Below are 18631 nucleotides of genomic sequence, written 5' to 3'. Positions count from 1 at the left end.
AGGGTTTACAGTGAAAGGCAATTTGTAACAATAGTATTTAAAGAAATCACAGATCTTCATTTATGATAACTCATAAAGTTATCAACTTACTGACTTATGCAACTGTGAACTCAGCTTTGTCTGCTTGGTACCATATCCTAGAGTACTGCTAACCTCTGTAAACTCTGCAGTTGTAGAGACTAAAACACCTAAGAAGACCTTTTAAATTCTCCTCCAAACTTCATTCTCTCCTTCAGTTCATCTGAAGAAAATCAACTTCTGTTTAAATGAATTATGAATTACTGAATTGCACACATGGATGTTCACATAGAGCTCACTAAATCCATAATTAGCCCAGGAATTACCCCAAAGTTAGAGTTATCTAAAGAAAAGCCACACATTTAAAACAGTGCCAACCTTTTACCTAAGACCTGTATTACATTAGTAAGATCCTGAGCAGGAGAGAGGGAATTAAAACAAGAACATAACACAAGCATGTTCTAAGTGCACCAGCTTCCTGCTTGTGTGACTACAAACTAAAATACATCTTTCAGGTGACATGGCTTACTCAGTTCAAATGCACTCTACTGTCTCACCAGGTACTTGCTCAGAAGGAAGCTCCAAACTTCGTGGTTAACTGCAATGTACCAGCTTGTATGGATAGTTAATCACCTCCCACTGAGCAAAGACACAGAATGTCTGCACAATGATCATGCAGACTCTGATAGTTTTGAAAGTTATTCTGAAAGCTTTGAATTTCAAATGGAAATATTTCACAGAGTAATTCCAATGGCTTCCTATACTGTTCTCCCTAATCCTTCTACATTAATTACTTCCACAGTATAATTATGTTCAAAGGGAAAATAGGCTAAAACCAGCACCAAAGAGGAAAAGTACTATTCAGAATTATACTCATTTTATTTAAAAATTCATATAAACTGATTGTGTCTGTATGTGGCATGAATACAAACAGTTGCTTCTGAATTAGTTTAAATAGTTCTAAATTTCACGAAAAAAATACTCCAATCTTCACCTGGAAATAACAATCCTACTGCATTGTTGCTGATGACAGCTAAAGACTTAAACTAACTACAACGAATTATAGTTAAGATCCACAAACTCTGGCAGTGAGTTTGCCTAAACCTACCATGATTTCTAAGCCTATATTTAGAAACACTGGGGAAGACAGTGAAAAAAGGAAGAAACATTATTCTCTGTACCTGGCAAGTCTGAAAAAAGGAGAATGCACTCATTGAATCCATTAGCCAGGAGACGATCCCTCAGCTGTTGAAGTATGGCAACTCCAATACAGAATGGGAAGGAGGAATTTCCAAGGAGTAATGTATCCCACAAGTGAAAAATTTTGTGCAAAGGAAAGACATCTGCATAATGAATAAGCACAATAAATAAAACTCTATAAGCATATACACACAATAACAGAGTTAATGAGTTGCCTATGTACTTCTTTCCTCTCCCATCTTGAGTGATTTGTTTTTTATTTGGGAGCAAAGAGGACTCAAACTGTTTAGGATCATATTTGTGTTCATATGCAGTTTGATTACTCTGTAAATAACAGTCTTCTTTTCTTAATGAATACTTGGAAGCACATGGGTTTTCACATTTCAAGTATGTCAAGAATTAGGCAATTTATTTTTCTTTTAGTACAGTACAATTACGTATTAAGGCATGCGTATCAGTTTTTCACAATAAGTTGACATGATTGAGTTCATCAATAAGATCAGCTTCTTACAATTAGACAAAAAAATGAACAGAATAATGAAAAAATGGCAGAATAAAAGAAAGACAAGGAAAAAAGTCTATTAAAAATAGCAAAATTTTATATATAAAGCAGAAGGTGGCTCTCTTAAAATATGCTATCTTCCAAGGAAACAGTTCTAAGACTTTATTGCACTTCATTGCTTAAGGAAAACACCTCCTTGGTTTTCCAAATATGGCGATTCTCATGAAGGGTATAGAAACAGGGACAACTGCAAGAACCAGGGCTTTACAGTCAAAATCTTTAGAAAATGCAATCAAGAATCTCACATTTAGTTCTCTGACATTTCATCAGAGAAATAATCTATCAGCTCTTTTCATTCTACCACTTCTTTGAAAATTTAAATTCAACATCTGTCACTGTTGATACGACATAAAAAAACCAAATATTTTTTAGAAAAGAAGTTTTTAAATTGCTTTCTAGGCTTGATTTATTGTTCTCTTTAATTAAAACCCACCAGATTCAAAAGCTCTTCTTTTTTCCTAATATACATGCACAAATACAGTAAACTAGTGCTACCAGAATAACAGTGTATCAATGTGCAACAAAAATACGATTATCTTCAGAAACAAAGTCAATCTTTTTCTTACATTATTTTAGTGACATCAGGGGATGGTGGTGTGGTTTGGTTTTGATTTTTAACTATTATTAAATCTTTTTCCAGTAGATAACAGCTTCCTCTGAATATACCCTAAATACTGCATGTGTAAAATAATCCAGACAATAACAACAAGGACAACATAATAACTATATAATAATGTAAAAATAACAACAACTCAAAACCACAGGAGAAATACTGATTATTACCAATTCAGGGCAGAAAGTAAGTTACAGGCACTGCTGATTTTTCCACAACACATTCTTGCAAATTATAACCATCCTACTAAACTACCTATTGTATCAATTAAGAAAGGTTTTATCTGGAAAAATGAGAAAAAATTAAGCTTAAGAAATAGAAGAACATTTAATCAGAGGAAAAACAAGCATACTCACGTGTAAACATTGTAAGAAACCAAGGGATTGCATAAAGCTGCCAAAGGTGGTGATGGGGGGAAGAAGACAAAAAAAGTTTTGAGAACTCAAGTTGTCTATGACAATTGTCAACTACATTTAAAATTGTCTATTTTGCATGAATGCATTTAGAAAGGAAAATAACTGCAGGAGCAGATCTTCTACCACACAACTCTTAGCCTCTCAGAATTTTTTTTAATTCCCAAATTTTTCAAATTAAACAGTTATAATCACCACCCTCACTAGGCTGGTTTGCAAAATATAACCTGCAAAGTCTTAAAGAACTCAAAAACTGTTGCAATTCTCAATAATATAAGCAAAAATTAGCCAAGGATGCCTGAAAAAGCATAAACCAATTTAATATATCTTCTTGACTATGGAAGAAAATGGTTTCACAGAAATAACTAAAAGTTCAAATAATGATTTTCAAGGGAAAAAATAACCACCTCTGCCTTTTTCTGCTATGCTGGTATTTATTAACATGCATACTTGCCAGTGAAGAAATTAAGGGCAGTCTCATTCTCAGTACATGCTCACTAACACCCAAGCATTTATGTAGTTCTACTGTGACCATTTTGGGGCAGTGTCACCCAAAGGTGTCCTGCTTCAGCAACTACACCCCTACGAGACTCCTGCTGCTGCAACAGCTACAGAAAACCTTTAATGTCTGCAAACTTTCATATTCGTGACATCAGAGACAGACTAAGCATTTATGACACCTTAAGAATTTCTAATTTTTCAATGATGCATTTAGCAAGGCAAAGGCAAAGGGACCTATTTTCTTGAAACATCAAACTGCCCAGAAAGCTTCCATAAATTAGGAATGCAAAAGCGAGACAATAATTGTTAAATTGCTGCACAGCTCATGTGCTATGAAGATTTACAGTTAAACATAAAGCTTAATATATTACTTTTTAACTCATAAAAAGTGCAAATTAATCCTCCTATTGAGCTTTTCCTAGAAGTAAACAAATGAGGAGCAGAAAACATAATTGATATTATGTTAATAAATTACTTCTTATTCCATAAACTCTGAACTGGGTTATGACTCTGACTAAATGATTTACACATTTGCTAAAAAGCCTTTTTAGCATAGCTCTAAATTATATTCCTATGCCTTCATCTGAGTGACTGAGATCTGAACCATACTGTCCCTAAACTAAGGAAGGTTCAATGACCCGTTCACCACTTTTAATATTCAGCAGCCTTTTATGAAGCTTGACCTCCAGCCCACCAATTGATTTTAAGTGTTCAAAATCCAAACCAAATCAATTTCTATCACCATATTAATCTTATAATACAATCATACTATTTCCCTGAGTATATCTATGTCATGTTTTAAATGGATGACATTCTAGGAATAATAACATATCTTGTTCCCTGAAATATCCCAATGCAGTGGTTGTGATCAGATAATACCTGTTTATCTACATGTCTGCATGCAGTACCTTGCTTCCCATGCAGTAGGAAAGCAAACCTACTGCAGGGGATATTGTGGAATATCAAGGAAATAAAGTGGTTTATATGGTACCTATTATATAAACCACTTTATTTCCTTGATATTTATAAGCAATTACTGTTTCCTTTTCATATATATGATTAAACTTATAAATGTTTCACCGAAGCAGATCCTCATTTTCTCCTAATTTCACAAATTAGGAGAAAATCCATCATGAATGCATTTACACAGAAACAAACAAGAAAATACATGAAATCCGCTGCTTCTCTCAAAACCACCCTCACCAAACCTATCAGCAGTGACATGAAAAGTAGGTCAAGCAATTTAAGTAGAAGGTGTGGGGCGAGCTTTTATTGAAGGGAGGTTTTCCTGTGCCTTTAGCAACAATGCTTTAAGACAAGAGGTGTTGGCAAGCCGAAGAGGCTGTTGATGCTCCTCGCAAGCCAGGAAAGGGACGCGCTGAACAATGCTGCCCTCCAGCGGCCGCCGCCCGCACAGGGAAAAGGGGATCCCAGCCCTGCAACCTGCTTTTACTTGACACTTAACTCTCCGAAGCTGCAAAATATACCTAATGTGTAATCAAAGTAGCATCTGAAGAGCCCGAACAGCCTGAGAATAAGCCACATGTAAAACCAACAAACGCATCGTTTCTTAGAGAGACCTCGAGAGGAACAGCGCCGTAATTATAATTTTGCTTTGCATCAGGGAGTAACACCACCCATGTTCTGCCTCTCCTTTCCTTGCTTACTAATAGCATTCATAACTTCTTCAGGCTTACAAACATCTCCTTGTCTTAAATCGTTATATTTGTTAAAATCAGAGGAAAAACTCCCTTCAATAATAAGTTATACAGAAAAAGTGTAACTTTTTTTTTCTGTATATACTTCAGCTGTACCGTATATTGCAGTTTATATGAGGTGCCAAATCCAAAAATAAAGAGCTTTGGGGTTTTCTTCTGCTGTCTATTAAATGCCTGTTTCTTTTTCTTCCTGTTTGATGCACGTGTGAAACAACGTTGTCCAACAATAGGCGGAATTTTATTTTGCTGAGTTGTTCTAACAACTGTCCCAACTTCTGCTTTTTGCTTTAATTTTCAGTTGTTAATAAAAACTAGTTTTTTGCTTTCTACAGCTTCTTGTGGAGGCGGGGGGATGTGGAGTGGGAAATGCTGAGCTCTTCTCCCTGGATCCAGTGACAGGATACGTTGGAATAGTTAAAAGCTGCACCAGGGGAGATTTAGATTGGACATTAGGGAGCCTTTCTTTACCAAGAAGGTGGAAACACTGGAAGAAGCTTTCTAGAGAGGCGGTTGATACCCCAAGGCTGTCAGTGTTTAAGAGGCATTTGGAGAATGCCCTTTAACAGCACACTTTAAGTTAGCCCTGAGGTGGCCAGGCAGCTGGACTACACGAGCCTTTGTAGGTCCCTTCCAAAGGAAATTGTCTTAGGAACTTCTTTCACCTTCCTGCTCCACATTTGAAAACCAGACACATGTACTTAGCTTCAATCCTATATGGTGCCTATATGGTGAAAATCATATATTTAAAGGTTTCAGAAAAGTGCAAAAGATAAGGCAAATTGAACCACATTTTTAATATTAGATTCTACCTACCTACACAAACAAAATTTGCACCTACACAAACAAAATTTGAAGAGTGATCACTTCCTTCACAAGATAAAAATATCAGCAATTCATTTTCAGGTAATTGTGTAACAGGACAAACAGAGAAAGCACTTCAAGGGCAGGATTTTTAAGATGAAACCCTATTACTGACACCTTGTGTGTATCACCAAAACCAAGCTAAGCTATCTACCTGTGCCAGCAGCTTCAGCACAATGATATTAAGGAATTGCAATCACTTTGCCATCTATGTTAATTGATAGATGACAACTGTGTCTACCTTCCATATTTCACAGCTGAAAGTGCTTTAGAGTAATTAATGGCAATCACTGCACTTTTAGCAACATTGTACACTTTGTTTTTCTTCATTTTCTTCTTTAACATGGTCTGCTGTTTAGGGTCAGAATTAGTTAGTAAAATAATGTGTTATACAGCACTATATAGGGTGGGGAAAAATATAAACTTCCTGAACGTGAGCAAAGAAGAACTATAAGATTCACTGTATATATTATCCCTCTATTTATATGTAAATCACATATCCACAGCAATGTACTTAATCCAGGCACCACATCAGCTAATAATATTCACAACGACTCAAGCTTCAGCAGCGCTCAATATTCTGGGAGCTACGTGACCTGAAGCAAATGAGAAGGGTGCCAGGAACACAATCTTCCCTGCAGCAGAGCCTGCGTTTCAATGATGAAAGATTAATCAGGGCTTACTTTGATAGGATTAGTACTCAAGCACGAAACTCTGGTTCAGATCTCATTACTACAGCGCATATACTTCACCTTGATGGATCCTATGCTGCCTTGTTACAGACACAAAAAATCACCTCTCTGACTAATCTAAAAGGCAAAACAACTTTAACTTACTAAAAAGAACCTGAACCCTGACAGATAATTCAGAAAGGACAAACTCTCTTCAGAGGTTAGTGTTAATTTTAGAACTTGCACGAGCATCCTGGACAAATTACACAGAATTGTTTTGGTCATCTGCAGCCTTTAAAAAATAAGCATAAAATGCACTTATATAGTGATGTTGCAAAATTGCTTCTCCCTCAGAAACTTAAATGCTGCTGTTAACCCTTGCACTTCATCTACCCAAATATTTAGGCTTTCTACAGATAAATACTCCTCCTCCTCCTCACTTTCCTTTCATCTTCCTCCCACCTGTCCTCCTCAGATGTGTGTCATCTGAAATACATGTGGCTTTCTCAAACTCCTCTCTTTATAAGGCAGTACACTGGCTTTCTCTTCTGCTCATTTTAACACCACTGTATCTCCTAAATTTGTATTAGTCAATCATTATTAAATTAAATATTATTAAACATTATTAAATTAACATTATTAAATTAAAAACACTCTCTAAAAATTAAAATATATACTTTATTTTCTGTTACAATATTAATAAACAGTGATAATGAGTATCTGCCAGTCCAAAACTCTGACAAATTTTTTTAGTAATGATGTAAAACAAAGGACTTTCAGAGGCTTATTCTTGCTGCTTTAACTTACCATATTTCCTAATAAGCATAAGGCTTTTCTGATACACTATACTTTGTATTGCTTATAGAAGTATTGCATATAAATTTCTTATTTATGAAATTTGCATTTCTACATCAACGTCTCCCGAGTTATCTTTTCCCATTTTGACCTCTCAGTCATTATCTATTCTTATGACCAACTGGCAATTACCAAATTTCTAAATGCCAAATACAGAATGATATAGACAATATCAATTAATGTAATCTCTATGGCTTTGCCTAAATCTGCTTTTCATAAATATCAATATTTGTAGGCAGACAAACATTTTTATTTTGGCTTCCTTGACTATACACACCTCTCCAAAAAAAGGATGAAAGTTTACTATTCACAGTGATAGCTAGAAGTGAAGCTCTAAAGAAGGCATGGTTTTGCTTTTTCCAAAGCCCATCCTCTCCACTATTTTTTGGCTGTGTTCTTAGTTTTCATTTTCCTCCAACTAAGAGATTTTTTTTTCCAATGGAAGTATAAAATTTTATGTTATGCACCTGTCCCATATTTGAGACACACTCCAGCAAATGACTGCTTAGCATTTTCTAAGGTCTGACATATCTACAAGATTGATGATCATGGACTTTTTCTGTAACTTGAAAATAATGTGTAATTTGTGCTAATCAACAGCATTCAGTTACCTGCAGTAATTTTGCTATTAGCACTTTATGACTACACTAACTTTTTGTATATTAATCCACATTTCAAAAATAAATGCATATATACCTTTTAAGATTAATCTAAGTTATAATAACTGGCTAGTAGTATTTTTATTGTATTTACCATCCCAGCAGAACAGAAAGAACTAAAGCACATAAAACAAGAATCAAAACATTACCATTTTATCAGCATATTCAGGAAGGTCTATTAATATGGAAGTTTCACTTTTGTCAAAGTGCTACTGAAGCAGTTCAGAAAGGCATCTTATCCTGGTTTCCCTCACTTTCCATTTTTTATTTCCTATGGATAATATTTATAAGGATCCTTAGCACTTACATCTGGAATAAACCCAATTTCATTGAGGTGGTTACTCAGCTCTGGATCATGGAATGCAATCATCTGGGAAAACACCGTCAGGTACTCTGAAATGACAAATACAAGACCGTAGTCAAAAACACAAGGCATCACATGCTGCTAGCTCACAACAAAGAAGTAGGAAATCCACTCATTTTAAACCTACAATAAAATAGCAAGTGAATACCACTGCTGTACTCCTCATTACCATTACATTCAATATAGAGGAAGAAACATTTAATTTTTCTTCTTTAGTACTTCTCAGTTTGGATTTTTAACAATGGTTTAACTTGGCACACACTTAAGTTGTGATGCATGCTTTATATGCAAAGTTAAAGACTGTTAGGTAAGCAGCAAGGAGAAATACCCATATAAAAGATAAAATTTATTACATCTTCAGCCTGGCCTATTAGGTTGATGGGTACAATTTCATTAAGTTGTCTAAATAACACTTGCTTTTAATTGGAAGATAAGCAGACAGCATTACACAGGACAGTGACAGATTTCTCTCTGATTTGCCCCTCTCCCAGTTTTGTTCACTCTGTTAGAAGAAAGCTGAAGAGGCAATAATTGCAATTTTGTAACAAATGATAATTCCTTTTCCTCTACATGCCCAAGAACAGAGCACTCAGGGCGTGGACGGCCAGTCCTGCGGAGCAACAGAGAGAGAATGCAAACTCTGCTTCCAGAAGGCGCTGGCATCTCAATGCTCCACACAGTTTCTATCTACACAGAGACAAAAAGCAGCTCAAATTGCAGTGGGTAGTTAATGACACATTCTTAACCCTTTCCTATACCTTAAAAAAGCAGGGAAATGACACAGCATCTTCCTTTTATGCCTTTATTGTTTTTTGACATACAACCCTAGAAAGGATTAACGAGAATACTGAAAGAACCTTAAAGGGTCCAATCTTCCAGAGTCCTTGATGATACCAGATATAGAACAGGAACTCGGGAATGCCTACACTAATTTGTTTCACAGAATCCTACTGACCTGTATTTCTAACTTTGGCTGATACATATTTCTGCAAAGCTCCTTAGGAATAACATCAGGAAACCCTAGAGCACAGAAGTATTATTTTACGGAACAGTATAACCTCTTGAGAAAAGTCTTTACCAAACTATTAATCTTGAAGTCTAAAGTAGTTGTCTCCAGAGGAAAGTATTTATTCTTTCCATCTTTAGACCTTTACTGCAAGCAATCTTTCTTTACAGACAAAAGAATGCAAACATGTTCTCTAGAATATTTTTTCCTATTTTTTTATTCAGTTCATAACACCTCTTACCCATTGTCTTACACACATAAACTCTCCTAACCCTGGCATTCTCCTCTTAGATTAACTCTCTCCCAATTATCTAATATGTAAATGCTTTTAAAGTTTTGTTAATCAGTTCTTAATTACCTTTCTTGAAGACAAAAATGGCAGACACTTTAAAGCTGACAAGTTTCACAAGAAATATATCAACAAGCTTATTTAAAAGAAATACAAGGACCGCAAGCCCTGCTGATACTCAGTATTCAATAAACATTCATAACTGCTTGCAATTAAAAACATTAATTACCACCTGTTTCTTTTAATTACTAATGGCTTTTGAAACAGCTTCTTTTGTTTTTTAAAGACTGCCTGGAAGACAAATTATCTTTCCAACACAGACTGCCAAGGTGACTTTCTAGGTGGAGAAAATTCCTTTCTCATGTTTCCATGAAATTTAAAATAACTTTTCAATTAGAACAGACATTCCTAGCTATTGTTTTAATTTATCTAAGTTACCTATATACTTGTTGAAGGCTGAACTACGGAACATTATTCCCCAGGGTTTTCCAACTCCTGACCTGTAATGAATGACATCATCTGTTCAATAAGAAATTCCCTTTGAATCCCTATTTTCATGAATACATTAACTTTCATTTTCTGAAGAACCCCTAGTTTGTACTGTTCTTCTTCATTTTCACTTATTGTAAAACAGCTCCTCTAACAGGATGACTTTGATCACCTGAAAGGTAAGCCTTTACAATGTGACACTAGAAAGACTATTTAGTGCTTTCACAACTTTGCAGGATGGACTGACTCTTACCCTAGATATTACAGAGAACACTTTAGTGTTGTGTGCTCTTCTTGATTTTTTCTCCTGTCTGAATCCTTAACATTCCAAAATTTTCTTGCACACTTACATGATTTTAACTGCATCCCAATTTTTCAATGCCTTGAAAACGTGTATTTACATATCCAGAGACAACTCTACTTCTCTTAGAACTACACCAAATAAAGGGAACGACTTACCTTGAATAACATGAGAATTATCCTTCAGAAAGAAGTTATACAAATACTTTGGAATAAAAGCAGACATGCAGGCATATGCCAGAGCTGAAAGAATTTTAAAAAACAGATGCAATGTCAGAGGCAAAATTTAATTACACCTTAAAAAGTTCATTTTAACCAGATAATATACATACTTAAATCAATCTGTACACAAAAATGATTGCATGCACAGGTATAATAGGAATTATCATCCTAAAAAACTAGTTTTCCCACACAGAGACCTTATGTAAAGAAAGCCAAGTACAAGACAATAAAAGCTTGGACTACACCTGTTATGAACAAATCACATTCTAAGAAGATAAAGGTTATATATCTAAAGCTGATCTGAAACTTTCAGGCAAAACTACCATCAGCTTTTCTGAACAAAGCTGGTGTGACAGTTTAACACTTAGGTTAGCAAATAATACATTCACCTTAAGCAAGGCTGAACTACAGCTTCACTGTACAAGTGCTACAGCAGCATTTCTTCCTTTTTCTATTCAAGATTATTTGTGCTTTTTAAAATATAACATTATGATGCCTGGCAATAAACAGTACTTTAACCCCTGCTTGAAGAGCAGTACACCACATGCAGTTTTCAAAACTCCAACCATTTCTTTTGACCTGTGGCAACAAGAGCTTTAAAATTCCTTTGTAGATACAGAAACTTTCCATCTCTAACCGGATTCACACATCTGTCTACGCATAGATACAGATGAGAGACTGTGCTTTTCTTCGCACTCTGCAGAAAAAGGTACTCACCTTCATTGTTAAAATTCAAGTATAGAAATGGTGCACAAAGAGAGTCAAGACCTAAAGAGAGAACAGCCATGAAGAAACACCACAAAAAAGTTCATTTATTTTAAGGCACAAGATGACGACATTAATTTATAATGAAAATTTGCACACTAGATACTGATTCTGCATTATCAGGCCTTCACAAGTAATGGTAAGAACAACTGTGAAATATATGCATGAAACCAGCAAGGATTTCAAATTGTTCAGCTATAATGCCAAATTGATTATTCTGCCTAGGCATCCAAGAAATGCCAATTACTGTTCCAAGAACTCAGTAACTTTTGCAGTATTATCTTGAAGCTTAATAGCAAGCAACAGACTTTTCTTTTTAAAATCAAGTGTCTGAAACTTACGAAGACTGAATATAAAATAAAGAGTGGGGCAATTCCAAATTAAATATAAGTTATTAGGATTTAAATTTGCAATAAGCCATAGGTTCATTCTTCAAAGAAAACAGAAAGGAAAGCATCCAAAAAAAGGGCTTATATTGTGGGGGTGAAAAGCAGGAGGTACTTTTAAGTCAGTCAAAGCTTTCCATTCAATTATCTGCCCTTGCCAACCAATCAAACTCACCTTGCCAGTACACCAAATTAGGATGGGAAACAACCCAGGCCTTCAATACACGTCTGAACTTTGCATGACCCTCCGGTGATGACAGCAGTTCATCATATTGATGGCAACGAGGAATATCAACTTCAATCTGCCCCACAGCCAAGCATACAAAGAGAAATTGGGATGAGTGGGGCAGCACTACAGCAATCTTGCAAGACTAGAGGTAGAAGTCAGCCAAAATATGTAGGTCAGACCTGCTTACTCCATCACTCTCAAAACCAAAACTGACAGGGAATCTAACACACTTGCCAAAGTTTAAAAATAGAGATTTTTTTTTTCTCCTTTTCTGCACTCTTATTTTTTAAAGGGTTCTAGCCCTTGAAAAAGGCAGAAAACAGACAATAGTTACAGTTTTTTTACTTCCAGACTCATTTTAGGTGGTAATAGTACTTTGCTCTAAAAGGCAACCAAATCAGAGTTCTCAGTGTTGCAACCAATTTGATGGAAAATTTTTCTTTACCCAGATGAAAGGGGCAGTTGTTTGTAATGTCTTTCTGTGTCTGGTAAGAGAACATTTGAGAACATTATCTTCTTGGAGACCCAAATTGCTCAAACCCCCATTACTGTCAAGTATAGCTCACATTACAGGACCTCAGCATTATGGCTACGAGGTCCAACAGGCACAACAAGCATTTGGTAAACCCAGGATTTTAACAATAAATCATTAATATTGTTCACTACACTGCTTGCTGCTATAGAAACAGTGATTATAAAGTAAAAAGGGATTTCAGCTTTCCCATTTTGTAAGTTGAGTACTTGTGTCAATCTGTTTTGCAAGATTTTTGCTACAGTGTAAGGCTGGAGGGCAAGGGGAATATTGCTGTTATCCATGTGTGCTGTAATAGGCAAGTGATGGGTGGGAAAGATCTTCAAATGACAATATCTGGTAACACCATAAGTCTTACTTGTCTGTCTGTAGGAATCGGTGTGTCTTTATCAATGGCATCATATTTTGCTTCTATGGCACCCTAAATGTGGAAGAAGAATATTTGAATTTAGAAAGCCCTCGCCAACATAAGTGCATATGACAATGTACATGCTGATATGAGAAGTTGACTGCTTTTGTTAGGAACTTTAGTTATCAGAAGAACAGAAGAATCCAACAGCTTTGCTTCAACAAAATGATCTTTATTCTGTTACTAACTCAAGACATAAAGACTTTTCTACAGATCTCCTCAGCATGATCTTCAGTCATTTTCATTTGTTTACACAGAAAGCCATGCACTTTCTAGTTTCCCATTTTCAAGTCAAGAGATGCTCTCAGTTTAAATACAGTGCTTAGCCCAGCCCCTGGCAAGTGGCTTTCAGCTCATCTCTAAAGCACTGAATCCAGCTGCCTGTTAATTAATATTGCCAAATTGACTTAAGTAGCCAGTCCTTGCATAAAACCCAAGGCAGGAATATTAACAAGTCCATTTCAATGTTATGGGACAGGAAAACACCCATATTTTACAGATGGCAAGTTGCTGAAGCACAAGAATTGACTCAATTCCTAAGACTCAGATTACAAGCCTGACCAGCAGTTTTTCTTCACTTTTACAGCTTTTTTTTTTTGTTGATCATATTATATAGTACTCAGAAAATCACATCCTAAGCTACATCTCCTGAATAACCTAGGATGTGTTATCTCTAAGAATCTTTATGATCTGCTGCTGCAGGATTGCAAGAAAGGTAAATCCAAAAGCTGGGTAGTCCAGCAAGTCTGTGAAGAGCCTTAATTTCTGGGAAATTCCATTGTCCAAAAGGACTGTATTTGATTGACTTATTCTCCGTTCTTTCTTGGAAGTGTATTGATTGGTAGGTGAGAAAAAGACATTTCACGTGTTTTCTCCTGTTTTGTTCAACTACTGCTGACTGAAGCAAAAGGATTGGCAACTGCATTGTCAAAATATTAAAACTCAAAACAAAAAACCTCAATTAACTACCAAATGTCAGGATATTATTTTCCACTGAAAATAATCAAAATTAAAGGCAGCCAAGTTCACATACGCTTTCTGAAATCAAATAACCTTACAGAAAAGAAGCAAGTTGTCAGAACATCATCTTTATTTGCAAAATTTCATGACTCATTTTGTTTGAAATTCCAGTAACCTACCTGCCAGATCTTTAAACACATTCCAGCTTCCTTGTCAACCCCATTCCTAATGCATCCCACCCCCAGTCAGTACTGGAACTGCTCTGAACACCCTTACCTCAACACCCAACAAGGCAGCCCAGGTTATGCCTCTCAGAAGGGGAGGGATGTCAATCCTGGCTTCTTTCCAAATTTGGTTTTTCTTGTACGGGTAGGCCTTCAAAGAGAAGAGATTAACCACAAAAAATGTTATCAGGTAACTGAAACAATTCAAATCCCAAACCTGGGACAGTCTTTCCCCATATGAAAGCAGCAAATACAAGCTTCACAAGAATTGAATTTAATCCCTAACTGGAAGGCCTGGATGAAGGACTACTGTTTGTTAAAATATCTGCTCTTTCTCATAAATGGATTCATGTGCTTTGGTATATACTAGATAGATCTACTAATCCAAATTTGTAGTATTTTCTTCATTATTTTCCTTTTCGTAATATGTATCCATCTTGGTTTTATTAAACATTTTTAGTTTATCCCTGATAATATGCATCAGCTCTCTCATTCTTAAACAGGAATCTATCTCTCTGCATACATGTAAATTAGGGGCTGCTATTCCTTTATCCAGTATAAACCTCACATTTATAACATGGCATTGCCATGCCATTGCCATTTACTGCTTGGAAATGCAGCAAAGTTACAGGCATATTTATACATATAATAGCTTAATCTATTATGAAATAAAGGATGTAAAATTATTTTCATCAGTAAATAACCAGTATTAGCAGCAGCTCTATTTCCATGTGGATACCTTAAAATCCACTTTTATATTCACCAGTACTGAGAATAATTTGTTCTATTTTTATTTTCAATCTTCTTATACTTCTGAAGGGTTTTTTTTCTTCCCCCTTTCCTACTGTGGTCTCTTGTACCTCTGCTTCCTTTTACAATTATTTGGTCTTTCAAAATCTTCCAATTAACAGACCAAATGCAATTATCCAGCATCACAAGGACTCCATACCTTCAACAGCCTGTCAAACAGGACAATTCTATTTAGCTGGTACTCTGTGTCCCTCTCCCGGATGATCAGAGGAAGAGTAGCAGCTGCAGAGAGCTCATTGCTACTATTGGAATGAGGTAAAGCTGGCTGGCTGGAAAAAATGTGAACAACAAGAAAAACAAAACACTGAAAAGAATTAATAGATGAAGCATTTCTTAGTCAGAAGCAAGAATAAGCTAATAATTTTGAATATTCAACATAAACAACTGATTTCCAGGACAGAGGCTAACAGCCTCGGTTTGGTATCAGGGCCTGAAGTGCAGCATGTTTATCAGCTCTTGACTTTCAGAACAAAGGCGTGTTAGTTTTGCTTTTGGGAGGCAGCTGTGTCTAGCTGTGCAGTGTGCCACTCAAATAAAACTAATAACTCAAAATTCAGCATGTTACAGATTTACACACATACTCATCTTCAAGCAATGGATAAAATGCTTCTCCACCAACATCCTTCAGTCTCTGAAAGGAGAAAGAAAAATAATTTGTTATCAGAATGCTGCTCAGAATTCAAGTGGAATCTTAGTGGAATACAAAAACTATTAAATAGCAATTCATTTGTCAAATTCAGTAACTTGCCTGAAGATCCAAGCATCAGCTCAGTCCTTTGCCAGCAACGAAGCATATTATTTATTCAACAATAAAACCTTTTGCTAATACAGGCTTTTGAAGCTGATGGAAGCTCTTCTGCCTAAAGATACCCGTAAATCTATTTCCACACAAAAATAGTTTATAGGCACCATGGATTAATAGATCTATAGTATTACATAGTCTGTTGTTTCCTCATTTTTCTACGTGAACTTCCTATCCAAGTAGCTGCAAACCAACTGCACAACTTGCTTTTATAGTTCTAATCAGGTCAGAAGTTATGCAAACTTGAATTCCCTTTAGGAAATACACTCAGCAAAGGTGACAGACAAACATGGCTGCATTTTTGACTGAAGTTTTCAGACCTCTTATGGTACATGATTAATATTTAATGCCATGTTCCCTGCAGTGCTCTGTTTTGCAGTTCAGCCCTTAACTTGCAGGCACACAGCACACAGCCTGATCCTCTTGGGGCTGACAGAAGAGTTCATTCTCTGTTCACTCAGTACTGCTCCTCTTTTGATTATAGGCATCATGCTCTGCCCTATAAAATGTGTCTGAAAAACTGCGCAAGTTCAAAAACTTATTTCAACTAAAGCTGCATGGTTCAGTCTTGCATCTTCCACAAAATGAAACTTCAGTATGTAATTATTTTTTGCTGCATTTATAGAAGTAGGCAGCAATATCTAAAATTACAGATGAAAATGTTTTAAAAAAGCCTTAAAAAATTGCCCTCTAGTGAGAACAACAGCAGAAGCTGCAGTATGTATTATGTTTAAAATAGATGTTGCATATTTTTAACCTCTCTCCTGCCTTGCAAGCCCCACTGATCAACTGAAGAAAATAACACAGTTCTTTGGTCTGCCTTGATGCATTTGTGTGAAGCAGTACAAAGTTCTACTGAACAAATGTGTTTACACAGTGTTTGACACACTACCTCCAATATTAAGGTGGCAGAGTCAGGAGTCACCTTCTCTTTTGCCCTAACCCTTGTATTATGAAAAGGGTTTTCCAAAAAAAAACCTGACAGAGTTGAATTTTCTACTATAAAAAGCAAGCTGCAAACAGCACAGAATAGTTTCCCAATTTGACAGCAATAAAGCTCTACATGAGCAGAGACATATAAACAATGAAAACATTTCAGTGATATATGCAGTAAATCTTGTAACTGTCATTACACCAAGCCAAATCATGAGTTATCATATGCTGATTTCCCACTGAAGATGAACAAAAACTGCATTACAGCATTTTTGCAAAATGCTTTAGGGAGATCTTTTGAACTAACCATTCCATGCCATATATTCCAAAAATTAATAACCAACTAGCAGAAAATTGGTATCCCATGTTAAGTATAAAGCTTTCAAGGAGCTGAAACTGAAATAAATTGGTTTACTTTTGGATAATGTGAGCCATTGACAGACAGTAATTAAAGCACACAGAAGATATTCCCTGAGCAAATAGTTGTACAAATTGTGGAGAATACCAAGTGGTACAGAGCTATTTGCACTACACTGGGACAAAGCAGGTAACAGAAAAAGGAAAGAGAGGGACAGAAGGCAAATCAAAATTACTGAGTTTTTGCAGGCAAAGCAATTTAATAGCACAAACCAGAACCTGACTTGGACACTAAGAAGCATTCTCTTGGAATTAGTGGCACTTCTGTTGGTAGAAACAGCAGTAGGAGCTGCTGCTACATATTCCTTTTAAACAAATGTTTCTGCAGAGAAGAATGTAAGAAATGTACAATATCATTCATTCTTACATTTCGGAGCTGGCACAGAGACAAAGTCACAGTTGTGTCATCTAGGAGGGAACTTCTATCTCGTCCTTGCCCAAAGCTCTCACCATCTTCTAATAAAAAGCTTCAAAAACAAGAATAAAAAAATCAGGTCATCTTATAACATGGGACTTGAGCTAGGAAAAAAATCTCTTACATCAATACGTTTCCTCTTTAAAACAAAGTATTAGGTGTTAGAAGTATACTCTTTTGACTCTGCATGGCATGAAACCTGCTATCTAGGGAATGTACAATAAACTTAAATTATTCAGACCGCTTTTCCTGTAAAATGTCACATTTTAGGTTTTTCATAACTTTGCACATAAAGAAAGAGTTATGAGATATGGGATTAATAATCCCTTTTATTCCTTGATCTTGCACAGAACTGGCCTGTCATTTATTGTGAAAAGTAAAAATAAAATATTATTATCATATGAAAGGCATGACAAAAAATCCCAGGTGAAAGTCTGACCTTTTCTGTTGCAGTCCATCTAAGGATACAAATGTATCCAAGATAGAGTGTACAGAAATTTTCCATTATTATGGTATTTTTAAAATAGACCACATGAAACAGATTTTCAGAATTTAACCTAGCATTCTCAGTGTCATTTAGAGATAGATTGCATTTAACTCCTCATCTTCAAGATAGACAGTATGGTGGAAAATATTTGTTGCCCAAAATTGAAAAGTACCTGCATTCACCTATGGGCAAAGAAATAAGCAACCCTTCAAAAATCTCACACTAATTTTGATAACAAAATAACACTTAAAATCTATTTCCACCATTTTTCTTTTAAAAGATACTGCATCTTGGCTAAACACGTACTTTATCTGGTTTTAAAACACATACTAAATTGATATATATGAGCACCTAATTATGCTATTAAGATCAGATTGTAGGATTAAAACATTAGTGTTCTACATAAAATTGCAACATGTGCAGCAGTAAGATAAAAGTATCAATCATTAAAATGCTGTTACAGAGTTCTAAGTCATAAAACTAAGCATTTTGAAAAAAAGTAATTAGCTGATCTGCTGAAT

General features: G+C 35.7%; 1 protein-coding gene across 13 annotated transcripts in view; it reads right to left on the bottom strand.

Annotated features, from left to right (window-relative positions):
• Window positions 1–18631, bottom strand: part of TBCK (TBC1 domain containing kinase) — a 117985-nt gene that overhangs the window by 70768 nt on the left and 28586 nt on the right. For 10 of the 13 annotated variants that reach the window (XR_014954854.1, XR_014954853.1, XR_014954856.1 and 7 more), the window contains 11 exons: window positions 17576–17675; window positions 15638–15687; window positions 15196–15325; window positions 14299–14397; window positions 13012–13074; window positions 12068–12194; window positions 11459–11509; window positions 10679–10762; window positions 8379–8464; window positions 2750–2786; window positions 1200–1361 (listed from right to left, as the gene is read on the bottom strand). Coding sequence is in view for 6 of the 13 variants with exons in the window: in XM_085578109.1 (XP_085434235.1) it covers window positions 1200–1361; window positions 2750–2786; window positions 8379–8464; window positions 10679–10762; window positions 11459–11509; window positions 12068–12194; window positions 13012–13074; window positions 14299–14397; window positions 15196–15325; window positions 15638–15687; window positions 17576–17675 (989 nt within the window). In the remaining 7 variants the exon portion in view is untranslated. The remainder of the gene's footprint in view (window positions 1–1199; window positions 1362–2749; window positions 2787–8378; window positions 8465–10678; window positions 10763–11458; window positions 11510–12067; window positions 12195–13011; window positions 13075–14298; window positions 14398–15195; window positions 15326–15637; window positions 15688–17575; window positions 17676–18631) is intronic. The other 3 variants (XR_014954859.1, XR_014954858.1, XM_085578110.1) reach the window with 1 other exon arrangement.

The sequence above is a fragment of the Lonchura striata genome, chromosome 4 (assembly GCF_050655825.1).
Source record: "Lonchura striata isolate lonStrDom1 chromosome 4, ASM5065582v1, whole genome shotgun sequence".
Lineage (NCBI taxonomy): Eukaryota > Metazoa > Chordata > Aves > Passeriformes > Estrildidae > Lonchura > Lonchura striata.
Note: the sequence above shows the minus strand (reverse complement) of the source record. Positions and strands in the feature narration are given on the sequence as shown.